Source organism: Rattus rattus, chromosome 2 (assembly GCF_011064425.1).
Source record: "Rattus rattus isolate New Zealand chromosome 2, Rrattus_CSIRO_v1, whole genome shotgun sequence".
In the NCBI taxonomy this organism is placed as follows: Eukaryota; Metazoa; Chordata; class Mammalia; order Rodentia; family Muridae; genus Rattus; species Rattus rattus.
This window is the reverse complement of record NC_046155.1, coordinates 197,879,473-197,901,774: the sequence shown is the minus strand read 5'-3', so window position 1 is coordinate 197,901,774 and position 22,302 is coordinate 197,879,473. Positions and strand designations below refer to the sequence as shown.

Here is a 22,302-nt window from a genome sequence, read left to right as displayed (position 1 = left end):
CAGTTTCCCTACTTTCTTTTCTTTGAGTAGGTAGCACTCTGCCCACAGGTACCTACTCGCCCACTGCACCATGAAAACAAGCTGTCTCTACTTTTCCTAATGAACTCTAAAGTTTTTGATATTGTTAAACATGTCTCCCACTTTTTTTAATTTCCCCTCAGAGCATCCAGACGAATAGACTAAGTGCCGATAAAACTTGAATCACCAAAAATTTAGGTTTAAAAACAACCTGTCTAAAAAAGGTTCCTTTCATAAATAATGACACTTAGACTATAGATATGCAAGTAAGAATCAAATCATGGATCACAATAATATAACCCACAGGCCAGATCTGGTCAGTTACTTATAGTCATAGTCATTTGTGTGGGTAGCCACTCCCACTTATTTGCATATTGTCCCACAGAGCTACTCTTCCTTATTCCCAATTTCCTGCCTAGAGTACTAGATCCAAATGACTGCAGCAAAGGCAGTATGGCCATGCAACAGCCAAAATGATTGCTATTTTAATCCTTTAAATAAAAATCTTTCTGACCAGTGCTCTAAATAACATTTGGTGATTAAAAATAAAAACCCAGTCTCATTAAATAACTTATCCAATGGCACAGCTGAGCATGTCCCCTAATCATATCTCTTGTATGTGTGTACGTGTGTTTACATGGTGGGGGAACATGTGTGTGGAGGTCTAAAGCTGACAGCATGTATCTTCATGAACCGATTTTCACTTTACTTATTTACAGAGGTCAGAGTCTTCTGTGGAAACCAGAGTGTGCCAATTCTGATTGGTCTATCTATCCATCTTGGGCTGGGTATCGCCTATCTTGAGGGCTGAGATTGTAGGTGGAGGCTGCACCAGTCTGGCTTTTTCCATGGCTTCCAAGAATCCAAACTCTAACCTTCACACTCGTGTGTCAAGTGATTTATTCACAGAGCAATTTTGCTAGAGTCCAAATTCCTGTTTTTAAAGGGCTACATTTTCTTCATTGATGTGTGTGTGTGTGTGTGTGTGTGTTATGTAAGCACATGATTAGAGAAAACAATGATAATTTAGATTGCATGAAATCAAATGAAAAGTAAATCCACAGATTAAAATATTTGCCAAAAGCCCGACAAAGTTTATATAACCTAAAGTCAGATTTAAATTTTATTTTTTCTGAACTAAAATGATATCAGCTAATAAAACAAATAGTTCGTGTGTGATACACTCAGATACAGAGATATATACAAAGAGTTGCTATAGAGAATATCATTAATTTTTTTAGGAACACAGACAAAAGAGTCCAAGTCTCACAGCAGAATTCTAAAAGATGTTGAAAGCAATAAGTGTCAAGGAAAATGCTTTTAAAATGGACCACATTGACCTCACAGGCTACTCTATTAAGATATGAACAGCTTTTTAAAATGTTCTCTCAGCTGTGGAGGAAGGATAAATAGTGCGCACCATCCCCCGGTCGTTAGCCCGTATCAGAGCAGTGAAGAGCCGCAGCGGAAAGCCCCTGAGAATCTCTTCTTGGGTCAGTGTCTATTAATGTGGCGGGTTCTGGTTTCAACAAGTTCCTTAAGTCGGCACTGCAGCAGAAGTATCCTTCATACCTCTACACTAAGCTTTACTTAAATTCTAAAGGTAAAGAAGAGAGAAGGGAAAAAACTACCCCACTGCTAGGGAAAAATTATGAATTCAAGAAGTCAAAAGTACTGTCAGGCCTCTGTCCCTGTCAAGAAGGCTTTAGCACATACATCTTAGGTAGCAAAAATGACTGGCATTTTTCAGTGGAATTCTGTATAATGTGATAGTCCCAGCACTTCGAAAGGAGCAACAGCATGTCAGAAAAGCAGGATTTCTAAACTTTATATGAAAAGGGACAGAGGGAGGCAGAAGGATGAAATGGTACAGTTGGTTCTTTATAACTACACAGTACCAATGGTGGGTCCCTCACAGGGCACCAGACACTGAGTCTGCTCATGTTAGCAAAAGGCCACATGGTCCATCAAGTCAAGAAAGAGATGTAAGGCCAGAAAAGAACAGTTTGGATCAGAGTCGGTCTGGAGTAAAGATCATAAGAGAATATTTACCTGGACAAGGCCAAGGTAGAGAGATGCTTATCTGCAGACAGAAACACACCACATCATAGAAGCTTAGTTGCCAAAGGAATATGAATGTACACCTGCCATCCCTGCATCAAGCCAGAGACATTTCTCTGTACACTAGAGACCCAGCTACCAATTCTTCTAGTGGGGTTGCTCAAAGCTGTCTCGATCTTGACAGGAGGAAGCAGAAATTCTCTGCCACAGTTTTTCTGGCATGACCACTTGTCCTGAAAGTCTGTGTCTTTACCAGGTTTCCACCAAGGAGAAAAGAGAGACTTACTAGATGTTCGTGTTTTGTGCAAATAGCTCTGTACAAAAAAAAATAATCCTCCTTTCTGTTCTCTTCTGCTTCTAAGATCATATATCGAGCAGTTTTTAGACAACACGCTATTACCTTGAATGCTTCTCTTAAAGAAAGCCTTGCAGCCTTCACAGGACCAGACCCCATAATGGTAGCCAGAGGCATAGTCGTTGCACACAGCACAGTAGCGAGTCTCCTTGGCAGACTCCATGATCATGTTTCCCTTCTCGCTGCTGCTGGACAGTCTCTCTCGGCCATTCTGGCGTCGATTGTCAGAATTGGACCTGGGGGTGGGATGGGAAGGGGGGAAAAGCAAATCCATTAGCATTTGAGAAGCAAGCCTTCTTTCCCCTCTGTAGAGTGTGAGACCGGGGGGGATGCAGCAGACCCACTTTATTCTGACATTTTGAAATAATGGTTCATAATCTGCACAATGATCTTTCATTGTCTCTTTCTGACACACGCAGCAAAAGGTGTTTGCCTGTTATATTAACCTTGAAGAAAAATTGATTTTCTCTACAAACTTGTTTAAGAAATGGACCGCATACTCCAGCGGATTATCCGTAAAACAAAACAAAGTTGAGCAGGTTCCTAACAAGCTTCATTGTCTCAGAGATTCACAATTCATTCCCACTCTGCACCACACAAAGGGTCTTCAGGAAAGAGAGACAAAGCCGGAAGCAGCTGGAGGATTTGGAACACAGACGAAATGATGACCTAAGGAGACCCCACATAGGACTCGATAACAATTCGAATCCTATGTTATTGTTATCAGGTAACCCTGGGAGATCCTTTTTACAACTTGACACTGCAATTTGAAGATGTTCCAACATCTTCAAACACGTGGAATGGGAAGAACCTCAGAACACAGATGGCTATCCCAACCCTTAAAGCCTTTGTGGAAGGAGCAAATCCCAGGAATGAAACCGAGTGTGTATGGTAAGAAAGCGGAGCTCTAAAGGACCCAAGGAAACGGGGGAGTAAAAAGCTTAAAGAACACTTTACAAAAGGAGTTTGCTTTCAATGTGTCAAATGGGACAGAGAAATCCAACAGAAGAACTGCTCGTGTGAATTTGGACTTGAGAAAAGGACTTTCAGGAGGGGGAGTGGAGGTGCCCCACCCCTACCAAAACCTCATGGTCAGAGAATGGGTGGAGTGAGCAGGTGAGGACGAAAGGAGGCCATTTTTTTTTCTGAAAACTTAATATGAAGATTGGGATAAAGAAAATGAAAGAGTGGCTAAAAAAAATCTAAGAAGACTCCCAAATGGGTCTTTGGAGTGAGAGAGGCTAACAAAGGCACCATGCAGACTGAACATATTCAGACACATAAAGATAACGGAAAAAATAGGATGTGCATAGTCAAAGCCCAGCATGGTGCCTGGAATGGAGTTTTCATACAGTACTATAGAGATTTTATTAATTGTGTGAGAATTTCATACAATATATTTTAAGATATATTTTATTTCTATGTGTCTGTGTGTGGTCCACATAGGTGCAGGGACACTCGTTTTGGGGCAGTAGGCATCAGATTCTCTGGAGATAAGAGCTGCTGGTAGTTTTGAGTTTCTGGTGCAGATATTGGGTTCTCTGAAAGGACAGCCAGTGCCTTTAACCACTGAGCCATCTGTCCAGCTCCCCAGGCAATGTATTCTGATCATTTTCACTCACTGTGTGCCATCTCTTCCCAGAGCACATCAATGCTGCCTCTCCTACTTACCTAACTTGTACCCTTGTTTTGTATTAAAGCCATCAAGTCCAATTCCTACTACTACCGTATCCTTGGGTGTCCTTCTAAGTGTGGGAAATTGTCTTAATTACTTGTCTATTACCGTGAAGGAGATGGCTTTACAAAAGAAAACATTTATTGGGACTTGTGATATCAGAAAGTTAGTAGCCATGACCATCATGGTAGGGAGCATGGCAGTAGGCAAGCAAGCAGGCAAGCATAGTGCTAGGGCAGCAGCTGAGAACTTGTAGCTGAGCCACACCCACTGGCACCTCCCCAACAAGACCACAACCCTTCCAACAAGGCCAGACCTCTTAATCCTTCCCAAATAGTTCTATCATCTAGGGACTAAGCATTCAAACTTATGAGTCTATGGCAGCCATTTTCATTCTGACTTCCACAGCAACCTGCCAGGGGCCATCCCCTTAAAGTTAACTGACTCTCCCTTTCTCAGCAGCTATAAATTGCCAATAACTCTTTAACTGGGGCTAGAAATTCATGTTCTTCTACCATCCTATGCTTGGATTTTTGTCTAGCTTTAGTTTGTGCATGCCATCAAAAAAGTATGGGTCCTTATGTGTCACTTGTTGCCTTTGGCTTTTACAATCTTTGAGCTCCTCTTCCAAAATGACCCATGAGCCTTAGGAGAGGATGTGTGATACCAGTGTCCCACTTAGGTCTAAGAAATATACAGTCTCTTATTCTCTGCACACTGACCAATTGTGAATTTCTGTATTAATTTCTAATAACCATAGACAGAAGTTTCACTGATGAAGGTTGAAAGATACACTAATCTACAGATAGGACAGTAAGTCTTAAGGACTGAATTTAGTACTTTGCCCCTTTAGCAAATAGTAGAAAGTTGCCCATTGAGCACAGGTTCTTGGCCTCAGTAATGGTGTTTGATATTGTTTCCATCTTGTCCAGCAGGCCTTAAATTCAATGAGAAAGTGTTTTGTGTTTAACTCCAGGGATGTCTGTGCTACTACTGCACCAATGAGTGTCTTACAAGGGTTGTAATGATTGCTGCTCTCAAGGTTTACAGCTGGATACGAATGGTGATTATTTTTCCATGCCAGTAGCTTGCATAGCAACTTCCAGCACTAAGAAAGACAGCCAATAGGGATGGAGAATCTAAGTCAATACCAACTTGATTTCCCCATATTCTCTGACTCAAGGACTCAAGTGTGTGGTGTGCCCAGCCATAGGGTTTAATGCCATCTTCTGGCCAGTGGAGAATGCCAATAGCAGGTACTCTTTGAATATCGGTAAGACCTCATGGCCAACACCTCCAGAAGAAGGAAGTGGTTCGTGGCACTGGGCTTTGTAATGATATATTTAAATGAATTAAAAACAATATTCAAAGATGGTTGTGGATAAGGTTAACAGACAGTGTAAGTGAAAACGTTCATGTGAGACTTTCAAAGCCAACTAAGCTCCCAGGACTTCTTGGTTAAAGAAGCTCCTGTTTTCCTCCTCATATTCCCACCATGTCCCAAATAACAAAGCCACATGAACTCACTGGTCCTCCCCTCAAAGCTTTCCTTTCAGTTCCAATTTCATAACCCTTCTCTGCTCTTCCCCGTCATTAATATTGCATACAATATTTTAATGGTTCATAAACGACACAGGCCATAAAACTCAAAATGTTGGCTCCTTGGTTTGAGTACATCTGAATTGGCCAACTTTTTCCACTCTAAATAACTTAGGTCTGAGGTTGGCAGTCTCAAGTAGGATTTCTTTACTTTTTAGTGATCCTTAGAGAGCATTGGCTCGAAGCTTCCAGTTCTTGTTCCTATTCTGTTACCCATCTCTTTCCATTTCATCATTGTGTTGTTGAGCTCCCTATCAATCCTGGATCTTTTTACTGTTTATTAATGTCTTATGGATGATTCAAGCCAGTAGGGAGCAGCTGTGGTTATTTAAATTTAGAAGCTCATGTCTTTGGTGAAGGGCATAGATATTGAACAAGTATGAAGTGGACAAACTTATTGTCTTTTTAGAGTATATTTGTTTTTATAATTAATTGTGTGTGTATGTTTGTATGTGCACATACATGTGCACATACATGAGTAAAAGTACCTATGGAAGCCAGAGGCATCATAGCCTAGAGTTACAGGCTTTTATTAACTGCCCACTCTGAGTGCTGAGAACTAAACTCCAGTCCTCTGCATGATCATTATATGATTTTAACTGAGTTTTATACCATATTAATTGTTGCAGTCCGGGCATTTAATACATGTTTGCTGAATGAAAAACCGAATGACTGGCACGCACAGGAAAGAGATCTAATGTATCAAATATTCCCCCAACCATCTCTATATAGTAAAAGAGAGTTGGAAGGTATAGCAAAGTAGTGTATAGGACACACAGGTTTTGTTTCCCCTTGTTTTGTTTTTTGTTTTGTTTACAAGTAACTGGGAAAAAACCCTGAGCTGGGAATGTAGGGGAAATTGAGAAAAAGTTAACATGCCCCAAATTCATAAAAATATAGACAATAATTTACTCCATCATTAACTACAATAAGATATACAAAACTCTCATAAAAAATTGAACTGTGTCAAAAGTAAAACAAAGAAGCGAAGACCATACATGGACCATCTGATGCTAAGAGACATGGAAACAAGAACAATGGCATCAATCCATAGCTGAGAAAAGCTAACTATGTCTTTCAACTGTGCCACCTCCTACTGTAGTTGCCTTTGAGTCTGGGTTGACCATTAAAAACAAAAGACAAGACAGCACACAGTTCATTTTCATTAAATCATCTTGTAGTAAAAAGAAATGTCTGCGGAGTGGCTGTCTTTCCCTGCCTATGATATAAATGGTGTGCAGACCATGATGCTGGGCTGTCTGCATTATCAGGGAGATTTCCTGTTGATGTCAGGCACTCGGCCCGTGGTCCACTTTAAGGAAGCCGGGGTTTTACAGGGAGTTTGATGGTAGTGAGACCAGAGTGATGCTCACAGAGGGCTGAGCGGATCCAGACCTGTGACTGTCACAGACCTCCAGACCACCATCACCATGCCAGGAGAGTGAACCACGGCAGCACACCCATCACCGCAGACAGAGGACCAGGATGAGCCAAGGCCCTCACAACCAAGGTTTGGGTTTTTATCAAAGTAGTCAGTGGACAGTTATGGGTGGTGAGTAGAAATATATGAAGAGTCTTGAGGATCCCTACCCAGCAATACAATAGAAGTGACAATTGTTTGAGGTTGTAAAAGGGGGGGATGTTCAGAGTGAGGAGGTACCTGCAAACACCTAGACCTGTCAACAAGGCCCCAAGGTTGCAGTTTTGGGTAATCTTTCCCATTTTGGCTAGGCTTTCTGATAATGCAGCTCCTTTTGAGTTACCCCAGCTCCTTATAAATAACCCAGTGCCCATACACAATAAAAAAAAGTTTTTTAAAAACTCTCATTGGTTCAACAAATTAGACAGTGATATAATCATAACTGAGGTCTGTTGGTAGCTTTCTTGCTGGGGTGTGAATAGACTTATTTGAGTGTTACTTCTCCTCAGGAAACCTGTTACACAGCAGTTCATCAACAGGAAGGACACAAAGGAAGATGTTTCATGTACCAGATTTCCTGGAGGACCAGACTCAGGAAGTAGCATGAGGGGCAGGTGATGGTGAGGCTGGCGTTTGCACCACAGAAGGACAAATGGGCATGAAGTTGTAAGCATGGAGTTCCAGTTCAGGAAGCCACAATGGGGCCAGTTGTAGAGACTACAGACGACTTAATCCCTGCTTCACATGAGCTGAACACCAACAGACATCTACCCATGCCCCGAGTGTCCTGACTGCAAAAACCAAGGCAATGGCCAGAATATGAGGATATGATAAAGAAAAGAGATTCAGAGGATTAGTCTAATAATGTCCACCCTACCATAGACCAAGGCTCCTGCCTTCGTGCAGGTAGAGACAACACAGGACTGGGAAAGTGTTTCAAACCCTCCTGGTGGGTGACATAATGGATACTTAAGCTCACTGTATGTACAGAGCTATAGACTTTGACTCTGTGGGGTCCCTTTTCCCTGGCCAAAGGCAATGGGCACCAAGGAAGGGGATGCAAACCTCAGGATGGAACTCAAGGACAGTAGCACTCTCTCATTTGGTACCACCGAGTCACCCGGAAACCAAGAGGGTGAATTGACAAATGGAGGCTGCCCAATGGCTGAGACTCCATCCCACCTGAGGCTGCATGGGGCATGGAGGAGCATAGATCCATTCACCAACCATCTCTCCCAACATCCATTCACTATGCACCAGCAAGAAGGAATGCAGGAGCAATTCCAATCCCAGTGACAGGCAGCAGACCAAAGACCATAGCCAGTGGCCTATGGGCTTGCTTTGAGCCTTTTAGCTTTACAACGCAACCATCTGCATAATCTGTGCAGCACACAACCTGCGTAATTTCCATCTACAGGCTTGTCTTTGGGGTGATAACAGATGCACTCATTTCTTAAACCTAGTCTTTCTTGGCTTCTCCATTGTTGATAACTTGCTCAACTTGAATCTTTTAAGACCTTCATTTTTTTTAATGTGTAATAAAAGTTTTACAACCTGGTTTCTTTCTCTCCTTGTTTTTCAAAACAAGTTAGCAAACCACAACACTTGATCATGAAGATCTTAAATGAAAACAACAGGTAACCTGGGGGACTTGGGAAGGCATTCTGCCTCCAGTATCCACATAGTCCAAAGAACAACTGCTCTGTGATTTTATTTCTGTTTTTATATATTTTTTTGCCTTCAGTTAAATATACAGGAGAAAATCTACTGTGTTAAGCAACTCAAGTGTTAAGTGGTGTTAAGTATATTCATGTTGGTGCACAGCCAGTCTTTAGAGTCGTTTCATCTCATAAAACTGAGTTGCGCGCATTAAATAATAATTCCTACTTTATCCCCCTTCAGCTACTCTCAGGCATCCTTCTACACTCTGGTTCAGTGGATGCCATGGCTCTAGTAGCCGTGTCAAATGGAATCATACAGTATCTGACTGGTTTGGGTCCGGAATATTGTATGTAACATAGTGTCCTTCATATCCATTCATGTGAATTCATGTGATAGCATGTGTTAAATCTTTTCTCCCTTTTTTTTTCAAAACAGGGTCCCACTATGTAACTCTGGCTGTCCTGGAACTTACTATGTAGACCAGGCTGGCCTCAAACTTACAGAGACTCACCTGTCTCTCCTTTCTGATTTCTGGGATTAAAAGCATGAGCCACTACTCCCGGCTACCATTTTTTTTATTGGTTTTTGCTGTTGTTTGTTTTTGGGATAAGCTCTTGCTCTGTATCCCAGAATGACCCTGAACTCACTATGTAACCCAAGCTGTCCTCAAACATATTGTCCTACATCAACCTATGGATTACAGGTATGCACCACTATGCTGGGCTAGAATTTCCTTCCCTTTTCAGATTTAATAATGTACCACAGTATATATTTATCATATTTTGCTTAAATATTTATATATAGGTATAACATTAATATATTATACATTATGAATATATATTGTGTGTCATTTCTACCTTTGAGTCATTGTGAATAATGTTGAATGAACATAGCTATACAAATATTTTATCAAAACCCACATTTTAATTCTTTCAGATATTCAGAAACAGAATTCCTAGAACATAATTCTAATTATAGGTTAGTGTATAATTGTGGGTGTGGGTGTAAGTGCACCTATATGCATATGTGTGGGGGAGTCAAAGGTCAACCTTGGTTGCTGTTCCTTAGGAACCATCTACCTTGCCTATGGAGACATAGTCACACACTGAGACTTGGGGCTTGCCCATTAGGATTGGCTGAGTGGCAGGAAAGCCCCACGGACCTACCTGTCTGTACCTCCTCAGCACTGGGATTACAACTACATGACATCATGCTGGGGTTTACATGAGTGGCAAGTATTGAACTGGATCCCCATGCTTGCTTGGCGAGCACTTTGCTCTTTCCCTAGTCCTGTATTTCTAGCATATTAAGTATCTGCCATGAGTTTACCCATAATGGCTCCACCATCTTACATTTCCACCCAGCGCAAACATCATTTTCCACTTATGGTCTCTAGCTAGCTCCTTTCAGGGCTGGTTTTCTTATCGCTCTTGCTGTGTACAGTCATCCCAATGACTGTAAGGAGGAAACTATGGTACTTTTGAGGTCTCATTTGGCACAAATCCCTCTTCTGCCACCTCTCTTAAAGTTCAGAGCCTTGAAATAACTTCTTCCCATTCTAAACGTCAGAGGTTTGTCTGGACTTGGCCTCTTCTGCTAGGAGCTACATTATTCTTTCCATTGAATTCATTCAATCTCTCTTGCTGTGCCTCAGCTCAAATACTGACTCAGCACACATTGATAGTAAGTAGATGAATCAATAAATGGATCGGTGGAGCAACCATTTCACAATATAAATGGAATATGTAAAATCTGTGTCTAAGGTGTAAGTAAAAAATAAACACAAAAATTCTGGAGAGCTACAATAAATATATGCTCTCAGCAATGTGTTCCTCATTAAACTAACTTTTGGATGACTCCAGAATGCCAAAAACTCAACTGTGAATACAGCTACAAAAGCAGAAGGCATACTGAAGAAGAAGGGGGAATGTTTATTGTCCATTATGCAATGTATCAAACCAAGGAGATCATACATATAACATTAACAATCATACTAACTGGGCCCATCCTTGTTCTAGAAAGATGTTATGAAACTTCAACTAGATCAGGGGAAAGAATAGAGGAGAGTTTCCCATGGGTTTAAAATCCCTATGGCATCTTGCAGTGATAGTCAAGCTACTTGAATATCCCAAAGGTAAAACCAATAAGGTGCAATGGTCTACATAGAGCTGTGTTCTCAGGATGCAGAAATTGGCCTTATCATCTGTAATGCAAAGCATCAGAGTGTAAGTCTATATCTGGGATCAGAACTGGTCACAGTGCTGGATCATTAAGAGGCATCTATGTCTAGGAACAGGTGTGATAATAATGCCAGTAGTTAGGATGAGTCTACAGCCAACCTGACCACAGTAGTGGGTCCTGGGAAAAGTCTACACATTAGTGCAGACCTTTTTATATTAATAGGTCATTGGAAGATGTCTATACCAGACTTGATCACACCAGTAGAGGTACTGGCTAGTTTTATGTCAACTAGACACAAGTCAACAGAGTCATTTTGGAAGAATGGATCTCAATTGCAGAAATGTCCCCACCAGACTGGCCTGTGGACAAGACTGTGTTCCATTTTCTTGATAGATGATTTATGTGAGAAGGTCCAGCCCTTTGTGAGTGGTGTCACCCCTAGATGGTAGTCCTGGGTTCTATAAGAAATCAATCTATGCATGTCATGAGGTGTGAGTCAATAAGCAGCATCCCTCCATGGCCTCTGCATCAGCTCCTGCCTCCAGGTTCCTTCCCTGTTTGAGTTCCTGTCCTGACTTCTATCAGTGATGGACCATGATGTGGAACTAAAAGCTGAAATAAACTTTTTCTTCCCCTTGTTGTTTATGGTTGTGGTGCTTTCTTATAGCAATAGAAACACTAAGGTTTGAGTTCACACACAAGCTCAGGTCTGATCACAATGGCAAGGAGAGTCCATATCTAGGCTCAGACCAGATCATAGCTGTAGATTGCTGGAAGAAGTACACATCTTGGGTCAGAATTGGACTATAAGAAGTTGACATGAACATAAGATTATCTGAGTACCTCTGGCTAGATCCAACTCAACAGATAAGCCTGTGACAGGTCCTAGTCCCACCCCTTTCTGCTGATCACTCTCTAGCCTTGGGTCCATGCACCTGTCACACAGATCTGGCATTGTCAGCCTCATACCTCCTTGGTAGGAAGTATGTGAGCTTTAACTTTCTTTCTTTAACTCCTTCAACTTCAGAGTTCCTGCTCACCTTGGTTTCCTCTATTTTCATAGAACCAAAATCAATTGTTCTTACCATCTTCATACTCAAGATATCTTTAGGTTCTGTCTTTCTAGATGGAAGCCTCACAAACTCTAACCAGGTCTTTGGCCCTTTGTTGTCATTAAAAGATAAATCGATTGTTTAGCAAAATTGCCTTAAAACTTTTTTTCTTATAATAGCCTTTCTCACTGAATAATCCAGAAATTTTTAAAGAATTGCCATTATAAAATGCACAGAGAGAAAATAACAGTGCTAGTGAAAGGTGGACAGAAGCAAGAGAGAGATCAAAGAAGAAGAAAAAGAAAGAGGAGGCGAAGAGAAGGAGGAGAAGCAACATCATTCACCTACACAAAGTGGAAATCCACCTGCCTCGGTTTGGTTGCACTTATATTACATCAATTGAATTCTTAAGTATTTTCAAGAGCTCATCCCATTGACAATATGATATAGTCAACATACTAAAAACAAAATCTTAAAGCATTTATACAAAATCCAGAAAGAAGACTCCCTTGAATCAAGAAAAGAATTGCATAATAAAAAATATTAATTGAAAAGATTTTCATTAGTCCAAAGAAATATTTGAAGCTCAGTGTAATCCAACACTGCTATTTTTCCAACCATAAATAATAGTACCAGCTATTCAAAATCATTATTACACTGCTAGCCTAGCCTTTTTATTATTTTTTAATGCAGAAATTCTTATGATTATAGAAGAGATATTTTACAAAAGAACCAACAAGTGATTGCTCCTTAGAAAACAATTTAATTGAATGTTATTAAAATAACTTTGTATTTTCTCATCAAACCCTGTGCTATGTATACTAAAATTCCCTCCTCTTTCTCAACATGGCATTCATCACAGTTTCTAGTCCTATGGGTAAATGACAACTGTAATATACAGTAATATAGTAATAAATGTAGATATACATTCCTCTCATAAACAGTAAACTCCAATATGACACAAATCATGCCTTATTTCATGTATTTCAAGTGACACCCAGTATGTTCAGAACAAATGCTTACTACATACACCCCCCACCCCCATATTTAACCTCCTGTCATATTTAGTGAACTCTTTCTTCACAATATTCTGACCTTGGCTTTCTATTCCTTGTTTTTGATCATGTCTGAGCAATCGGTAATAGAGTTTGAATTGTAATTAATGGTCATTTGCCTCCCAGATTCTCCCTGCCAGCTACTTCACACTGAATTGTCACAATCATTTCTTATACCATATAGGTATGGATTGCTACTTTTCAGGAAGTCAGGAACCAGCTTTAGAATAATTAAAATTCTAAAAGAATCTGCAACATGCATATACAACTGTTCTTAGGACAGTTAGAAACCAAGGAAAGGCAAATTCCATAAAAACATCATTAAAACCATTTGCAGAATTCATCCCAAGTCACTGATTTTTCTGCTCTAGTCAGCACTGTTCTCTTTTGTTCTTAAGCAAGATTTGATCACATCCACCTCTGACATACTTCAAAGGTGTATTCATCTCATCGCCCCCAGAAAACCAAGCTTTAGTTTCACATCATCCACGAGACCAGACCTAAACACTGCAGATCACACTGTCTCCTCAACTGAATTCTTACATTACTGGCTGCCCTCGCCAGAGCTCTTCACACCTTTGTGAGCTCCTCCCCCCTCAGCCACCCCACCTTTACACACTGTGTGATTTGTTCTTCCCCGGTCAGTCTTCTAAATGACAGTTCCCAGGGTTCTTCCTTTAAGGCTTTGCCATTCTCCATCAACATGTGATCTTCATAGGAACTAAGATGTGTGTGGTCATACCCATAACCCTCACACACCTTCTTCTAGGTCTCAGGCCCATGGGATAATTGTTTCTCTTGTCTACTCTTCATTATGCCTTGACTTCAAGCATTCTGCCTACAAAGCAGAAACCTGAGGCTTCTTCACAGAGCCAGCTTCTCCTCCTGCCTTCCATGTGGTCCTATGATCTGCTAAGGATCTGAACCTATTGCTCCCTCTACCTGGACCACCTCACTCTTGGGTAATTCTGAGGTACCATCCTTTCTGGGCTCAAGTTTATTTCCCTCCAAAGAGCTTAAGATCCACCAGCCCCTTTTTCACAAACCTTGAGGCATCGTCTATATCATAAGACTTTACCTTTTCTTATTCAGATATTCGTTGGGTTTCCATCAGACCATAAGAAAAGGTCTTTTCAAGATGTGAAAGTGCTGGTACAATCTGTTCCCTGCCAGCCTCTGACAACATTACCCTCACCCTCAAACCCCCACTACCACCCAGCTTCAGATGCTACCACATTGATGTGGCTAGACCATCAATTCTGATTTTACATGCCCACATTTTACAAGCTATTCCCTGCTCTGTGGTTCAGCACCCACCCCCTTCCCACAGCCAGTTTCCGGGCCCCTCCACATGAGACTCCCTTTTACCTTCTATATCTTTACTGCTTTGTGTCCTTGACAGAATTTTCAGCATCCTCACATCCAATCTGATCTAAGCGTGCTTATTTTATCATCTGTTCCCTCTCTTGAAATGCGAACTTCATGTCTCCCAGTACTTTGGGAAGAGACTTACACAGAGAAACAAGTGTTGAACATCAAATGTGTAAATAGGTCATGAGTTCAATGAGCCCATCCTTGGTGGTTTATTATGTTTGATGGCATAGCCACTACCTTCATTGGGACAGATACCATGGTTACTTTACTTGCCACATAACCACCGATTATGTTTAGTGGGGGACACACAGTGGGATGACTAATAAAGGTTTGCAACCTGAATGAATGCAGTTCACAGCGATTCTCCTCTCCTGCCTTCCTGATTCCCCATCCACTGCACTATCTCACAACCCGTCCTCCACCATGTGCAAGAGTGAAACTTCTACCATGAGAAACAGATCCCAATCAACCTTCATTCCTGTACCCTTGTCAAATATTTCAGGACTTCTTAATCTCTTGGGTGAGTGGAGCCCAGGAGATTATTCTTCTTCGCAGGTACAGATTTTTCCTATGATCTTGGTTGTTTACATTCCTCCAGAAGTCCATAAGGATGACAATATTATTCTAACAATTCAGCTGCTTCTGAAGCAAGGTAACTCAGTCCCAGAGATGGGACTACAACCCCAGTCATTCAGTCAGTGAACTCTGGACTTAAGGACCAAGGCAATCTGCACCCAGAGGCCCAGGATCCTCCACAAACCACTATTTTTGGGAGCTCCACCCAAAGGCATTGCAAGCCAAAGGCAAAGATTTCACATCTGGAAACAAGGTCATTGCCTCGGAGCTCATCCATAGACTCATAAATCCCATCAGTAATTGCCTGTAATTATTTGTTACAAGGCCAATAATACATTCTGAGAGGAAAATGTTAATTTAATTTCCAGAGCAAAGGTTGAAAACTCTATTGAGTTCCATGAAAATGGAGTTAGGGACCTGAGATGCCTTAACACATGTCTCAGTGTTTCCTAAAATGGGATTTTAGAATATTACTTTGCGTTTTTGAGACATGGCTTTTCCGGGTAACCCTGGATGGCCTGGTACTTGCTATGTAGCCAAGGCTGATCTTAAATTCATGGCAATCTCCTGCCTCAGCCTTCTATGTGTTTGAATAGCACATATGCCCCACTACACCCAGTTTGAGAACTAGCTCTCTTAACTCACAAGCACATAGAAAATGGTGTGTCATTAATGCTCACAGGTAAGAGTTCTAAAAGTCTTTATGCACAAAGCAAATTAGCATTCTCCATTCAAAAGCAAGGCTCTTCATGAAATGTCAAGAGGTTTTTCCACTCACTTAAGAAAAATGTCTTCATCCCAAAATACAAGCAAGTGTTGATTTTTCCACACTAATGGGAAACAAGAGTTGCCTGCTCTCAAGTTCCCTGAAAAATCCCATTTGCTCAATATCTTTTTATCTTTTGTCACTTACTAATGTGTAACCAAATGACCCAATTTGAGTTTCATCACCTGCCCTTTCTCGCTCACACCAATCTGTTATAAGCGCTAATGAATGGCAAGGTCCAGAAGCCCAAAGAGGCAAGAATCAGGTCTTGCAGAGGACACAAAGAAAGTAAAGTAATAGAGAGAGAGCTGCGGTTTGACTCCCCACCTTCCCTTTCAAAGAGTACAAAAGTCTGATTTCCAGTCTAATTTCCACAGGTAATGTGATATATGTTAGAATAAATCTGCGTACGTTCTGAATTATTGAATTATTAAGAAATCCACTCACCTATTGATGGCACTGAGGGAAAAGCTGTGAATGGACAGATATAGAAAGTGAAGGGAAACAAGGAGGGGGCAGGAAAGGCAGAGGATATGAAGGAGACTGAGAGCGGCCTTGGGAAGCCGATCATGGGATTCCGAAAGCCTGGGTTCCTGAGGAAATGCAAACACAGGCAGAGTCCTCGAGTATCTGTACTTAGAGACACACCAACAACCCAGCACAGCCCCTCTGAGTCACCAGCCTTCTGCCTGCTTTTGAGGGTGACCTGTAAATCCTTTTATTTATAATCCTATTGAGGAGAGAGAATCAATATGTCATCACATATAAAAGTTCACACATGCATGTCCAGAAAAGCAAAATGGGAATTTTTTGCTTAAAAAAAATCATTTGGGAACCTGATGTCATAAGAGACTCCGTGGCTGCAAGTGTGGCCAGTTTCAGAATGGGGAGAAGAGGGCGATGGGCTGAGATGACCAAGTTCTAGACCGACTCAGAGCTGTCAAGGTCTAGACAGAAGCCTATCCAATGACAGCTGCCCGACATAAGCAAACCTCCCAAAGTCTGGCTTGATCTTTAAAATGAGAAGTTACAACTGTGTCTCCTAAATGCCTCTGGCACCACATGTGTGTGACTGAGCTCTCCCATGGCTCCGAGCAGCAGCAACAGCTGCTAGAATTTATTCAACCGGCCCCTTGAGGGTTCAGCCCATTTCTCAGAATTCTTTCCTACGAGTGACAAAGTGCATAAGAGAGGTTTGGGGGAGAAGGAAAATGTCCCAGTTAAGTCTTCTCATGACTCCTCCAACCCAGGCCAACACAGGTAACTGTCAGGAAGAACCATTCTGTCAGCAACTGTTAACAAGACTGACCCTGACACCACTCACTTTAGCAATAGACGGCAAGAAAAGGAAACTAAACCTAGAAGGAAGGATGACACGAAGAAGGAAAGAGGGAGCTCTGGGTCATGTGGTTAGTAACTTCTTCTAAAGACTCAGAGAGAGGGTTCAGAAAGTCCTGCTAAATAGGCGTGACCTACCAAAGCTGTTTTTAGATAAGGATTTTGAGAAGGCCTTGTCAGGTCACATTTACTATCTAACCTCTCAAGATACCTCGTGTTATTTAAAGGACTATAACAGAGCCTGTGCTATAACAGAATGGAAGCCCAGTGAAATACATCCCACAGTCTGACTGGCTGCCTCCCGTACAGGATCCCATAGTGAATTTGAGGTTCTGTGTATTGCCGTGCAGTGAGGCTGAGCATGAGGTGAAGCTGCAGCCACTGAGCCTGAATGGCTGACGTACACTCTGGGCTTACAAACCCTGGGAAAGGATGCTCCTGGCAGAAAGCAACAAGAGCCCAGGATGCAGTATGAGAAACAGCAATTAATTGCTGCAGGACTGTGAAGTATGCAACCAGAAGGCAACAGGACACTGGGGACATGAACTTGGGTTTTTAAAGGTTGTCTTTAAAAACACATCGTTTTTCCTAAGTTGTAGAGAAAATAATCACAAGTCCACACATCAGCCCAACCTTCACTCACTATGACATCTATGTCACTATGCCATGTGTGCCTGTGTCTCCAGGTGACACCATCTATCTGTAAACAGTTCCTGGTTACACTGGAGTGCCTCACTACGTCTTCTGAGAATTAAGCAGGCCTGTTTTTGTTATTGTGCCAACAGTGAAACATTACTTTTTCCCCCTTTTGGACTTGATTTTGGTAGAGACGGTAGGAAAAATCAAGGCAGTGTAACTTTGAATGTTTAGTCTTGACTTCCACATCTAAGAGATGCCTTTGTGCCTATGTCTAGGCGTCAGAGTACCTGGTCTGTGGTTATGTGAAGATTTGGCCTCGCTACAGTGAGATATGTGAACTGTGGAGGAATATCTTGTTCATTCTGGGCCATACCTGATCCGTATGTTTTCTCCACAACTATGTATGTTTATCAGGCCTCTTCCCAGCCAGTCTTGATGACTAGGACAGGGCTGTGATCCCTGAGTTACACTTATTGTGGGTGTGCTACCTCAGGTCTTCTTTTCCTCAAATCTCCACCCTCAGTCATTGTTGATAGAGTCCAGGAAACTAAGACTATTTCAAACCTACAAAAACCTTCCCTTCTTTGTCTTTGGTTCTTCAGGTCGTCCTTTTGGTTTCTTTAGCGTTTCTTTTTGCAGGGCCTAAAACAGTGCCTAGCATAAAATACCTAGTCAATCGATGCATGCTGAGTGCACTGTGTGAGTGAATACTCTGAGTAAGCTACCCATTGAAGCTAGCTGGAGACTTGGCAATATGAAGTGGGTGTAATGGGGACATGTCAAACAGGCTCTGTTGGTCACTGAAAATCAGCCTGCTGACAGGGACTTCAATTGCTCTCCAACAGGTAAGAGGAAGGACCCTGTGGAATGCATAGGGAGTCAGCTAACTTAATAAAACAGGGGATTTTTTTGAGCCTGAGGAACAGCAGCAGACAAAGCTAGCCTACCACTTTGGGAGCATCCATGTTGCTAACAAACTCCCCCTTACCCCCAGCACAAATTGTCACAGCCTAACCAGTCTCTGTGTCTAAAACAAACACCACCTTTCCAGACAACCTCGTCCATGCATTGATATCAGAAGCAACATACAGTCTTCTAGTGTAAGAGCATAGTTTCTACCTTCCACTTCTTCTATTCTATCCAGTCTTGCTCAGAGGACAATCACAGCTTGTATCCTTCTTTCTCTTATACATGACAATCATTGCAAACCTTTTATCAGGTCAGAAATTCTCTGATTGTTCGATAAGGTAGTTCTGCAGGCTCTAAAATGTTACAGAGCCAAGAGACAAGCCCAATGAGAGATCTTAGATTTCATCTTCTCCCTCCCTGTATTTTCTTTGGATTTCACTATATTCCCTAATTCCAGTGTTTTCTTCAAATGCAGCTCACACTCGGGGCCAATTATTCACCTGTGAGCCACTAGGCTGGGCAGCTCTGAGCTGAGGCCACATGTTTTCTGAGCACCTGGAAACCACGGTGGCACACCTCCAGCCTTGTGCCAACTTTATTTCCCAGAAACATCTTGGAATGTGTTTCTGGGAACCCTTTAACATCCTTGCATCAGACTAGAGTCAAAGAAGCTACCTCAGAGTTCCTTTTTCTCTGTGTTTTTATCAAAAAGATTTCAGAGAACTGACCAAAGGAAGTCAGGCAAGGAAGGCTACTCAGTCTGTACCTCAGCTATTGAACCTTCTGACTGTGACCATGATATGTCTACCAACCCCACTGTGCATGGGGGACTCTCCCACACTTCCATGCTTGTTTGCACACATGCAGCTCTTCCAAAAGCACGGTCCCTCTCAAGTCACAGCCATACTCAAGTTCTTCATCCATAGACCAACTAACTCAGAGTGTTGCAAACTGGACAGACAGGGGGAGGGCTGGCAGTGCCAGGTTCTTCAGTGCCTCATGGAGAGGAATGTGTGCTCCTTCCCCATAAACTTTTGTCATGTAGGGAAAAAATTTCAGAGATTTGTTTTCTGAGATGCTATTTTATGAAATCTAATAATTGGGCAAAAAAAATATAAGAGAACCACCCTGTGATGACTAAAAGAAATGTTTCTATAGTTCTCAGTGACATTCGCAGTTACATGCAAGGTCTCTTTAGAAGACCCTGTCCTTTGATTTCCTTCACCAAATATTGTAATATTTTCCTTATACTTCACTTACCTTTATAACTATCAAAATATACACTCATCAAGATTTATCATTATCTGAAGAGCGACAAAACCAAGGCTTGATGTGTGTCTGAGTTTACTCTCATGGTCAATAAGGGCAAAAATGAGTGGGAAAATCTCTATCAAATGCCTTGAAAAATGTCCCCCATGACTCAGGTAGAAGGGGACTAGGAAATGCTGTCTAACACAAAACATGCACACACCACACATCACACACACACATATACACACCAGGTTTCAAAACCCAAACACAACAAATAACTCATTCAAGAAAGGTTGTCAGATTACCTCTATATGACAATAAACAAAGTACAAGACAATGGTCAGATCTGAATTTCAGATTTAAAAAAACAAATAATTTTCCATAAACTGTCACATGAGGCACAGTTTGCAAGTTCCTTGTTACTTATCTGAAATTATAACTTGCATTTGATCTAGAAGCCCAGAATATGACGCTTTTAAGGAAAGCAATAAAGATGGGTGGGTCCCGCTGCAATTACATACTTGAGCTCTCAACAGTAGAAAACGTTAATGATCACACACTTACTCATTATTTTCTCTAACCAAATCCCATTTGAGTGATGAGCATACACCTGGACCAGTGGTTTGTGACATTAAATTAATGTTTGCCTGTTTACTGTACTTATTTGGGAGGCAGAGTGCTGTACCCTATGGTCTACCTAGGTTAAGTTACTATATTAATTACTGTTGTTAACACACACACACACACACACACACACACACACACACACACAGTGGTCAAAAGCAATGCATGGAAGAGTTTATTTTCATCTACGGTTTCAGAGGTTTAAGAGCCTGTTGTGACAAGGAGACATCATTACAAGCATTAGGAATGACTGCAGGAGTTCCAAGCCAGGAGACCTCATCTTCAACCACAACACAGTGCAGAGGCAGAGAATGGCTATGAACCCACAAAACCTGCCGTCTGCCAGTGACGTACTTTCACTAACAAGGCTGATGAACCACCTACCCAAAAATTGCTACCAACTGGAATTGAGGTGTTTGATACCTGAGTCTTTGGGCAACATTTTTCATTAAAACCACCACCACCACAGTGACCAAAAAAAAAAATTTTTTTTCACTAGTGAAATTCCACAGGTCACTCGAGTTTCATTTTCCTTTCTCACTTTCTGCTATCTGCTTCTATCATCCTTTGATAGAACCCATTTGAAAGCCTTAGCCTAGCAGCCAGAGATGTAGCTCAACTGCTAGAGGGCTGGCCTAGCATACAAGAGGTTTGCTCCTCAGCTCTGCATAAAATAAATGTGCTGAGAGTCATGTAATCCATGTAGAACCAAGAATTCAAGGTCATGGTTGACTATATTGCAAGTTCAAAGCTACTCTGAACTTTATGAGTGAGACCTTTTCAGGAAGAAATGGGAGAGGAAGGAGGGGGGAAGGCTTTGATTTCAAGATTAAAATAATCATCTTCCACGAAGAAGTGAGTAATAACTTGTCACTGACCTGATATTCTTATATACAGTATCTCATGTGTTCAAGGGATCCTTAGACTGCAGGGTATTGGGCAAGCACCTCTCAAAATAGCCCAGGAGCAGGATTGCTTCCCTAGCAGAAGTCACATTACTGGAAAGAGAGTGACAGTAGTTTTTCAAAACAGGAGAAAATGCTTGTTGACTACAATTGTTCACAAAAGAAAAAGGAACCATGAAACCCAACCTTTAAAAGTCCATATAATGTCCTCCTCCTTCGAGCAATCTTGCTTTTACACAGAGAGGACATAAAATGGTAATCAGAGCATATTTAATTCCTACTTGCTATCTTTAGAGTGTTAGGAAATGTAAAATGATTGTTGAAGCCCTTTCAAATAAAATACTTTAATTGACAGTTCTAATAATTCCTTAACTCGTTAAAAATGTTAAAGTGGGGGGAAAAAACATTGTTCGCTTCCTTGATTCTAGAGCCTATCTTGGTAAATATAAATTCCTACAGAATAAGCTATTGCTTTGTTGTTCAGTTATAAACCACCAGCCATAATAAATGTGGTAAACATTTATCGGGAACATTAATTATACACCTAACATGTGTCTCCAGCTATTGTTGTTCTTATTAAACTTACATTTCATTTTCTGGGAAAATATTCAACCACAGAAGGAGAAAATTTTAATAGTAAACAGTACAAAATCGGTGCTAGGCTTGGCAATTAGTCTCTGAGAAGACATGTGATTTTTCAACAGAAATAACGTGGCTTTCTTCAGTCTCGCCATTACTGAAACGAACTGACGCAGGTTACGTTTTTTCATTGGTAAGAACAGAGCTAAAATCACATCCAACTGCTTTTGAAATCTGAAGAGAATCAGTATGAAGCTCAAGAG

General features: G+C 41.4%; 1 protein-coding gene across 2 annotated transcripts in view; it reads right to left on the bottom strand.

The window, feature by feature from the left end:
- Positions 1-22,302, bottom strand: part of Esr1 (estrogen receptor 1) — a 245,920-nt gene that overhangs the window by 207,247 nt on the left and 16,371 nt on the right. For both annotated transcript variants that reach the window (XM_032894791.1, XM_032894790.1), the window contains exon 3: positions 2,480-2,670. In XM_032894791.1, the coding sequence (XP_032750682.1) occupies positions 2,480-2,670 (191 nt within the window). The remainder of the gene's footprint in view (positions 1-2,479; positions 2,671-22,302) is intronic.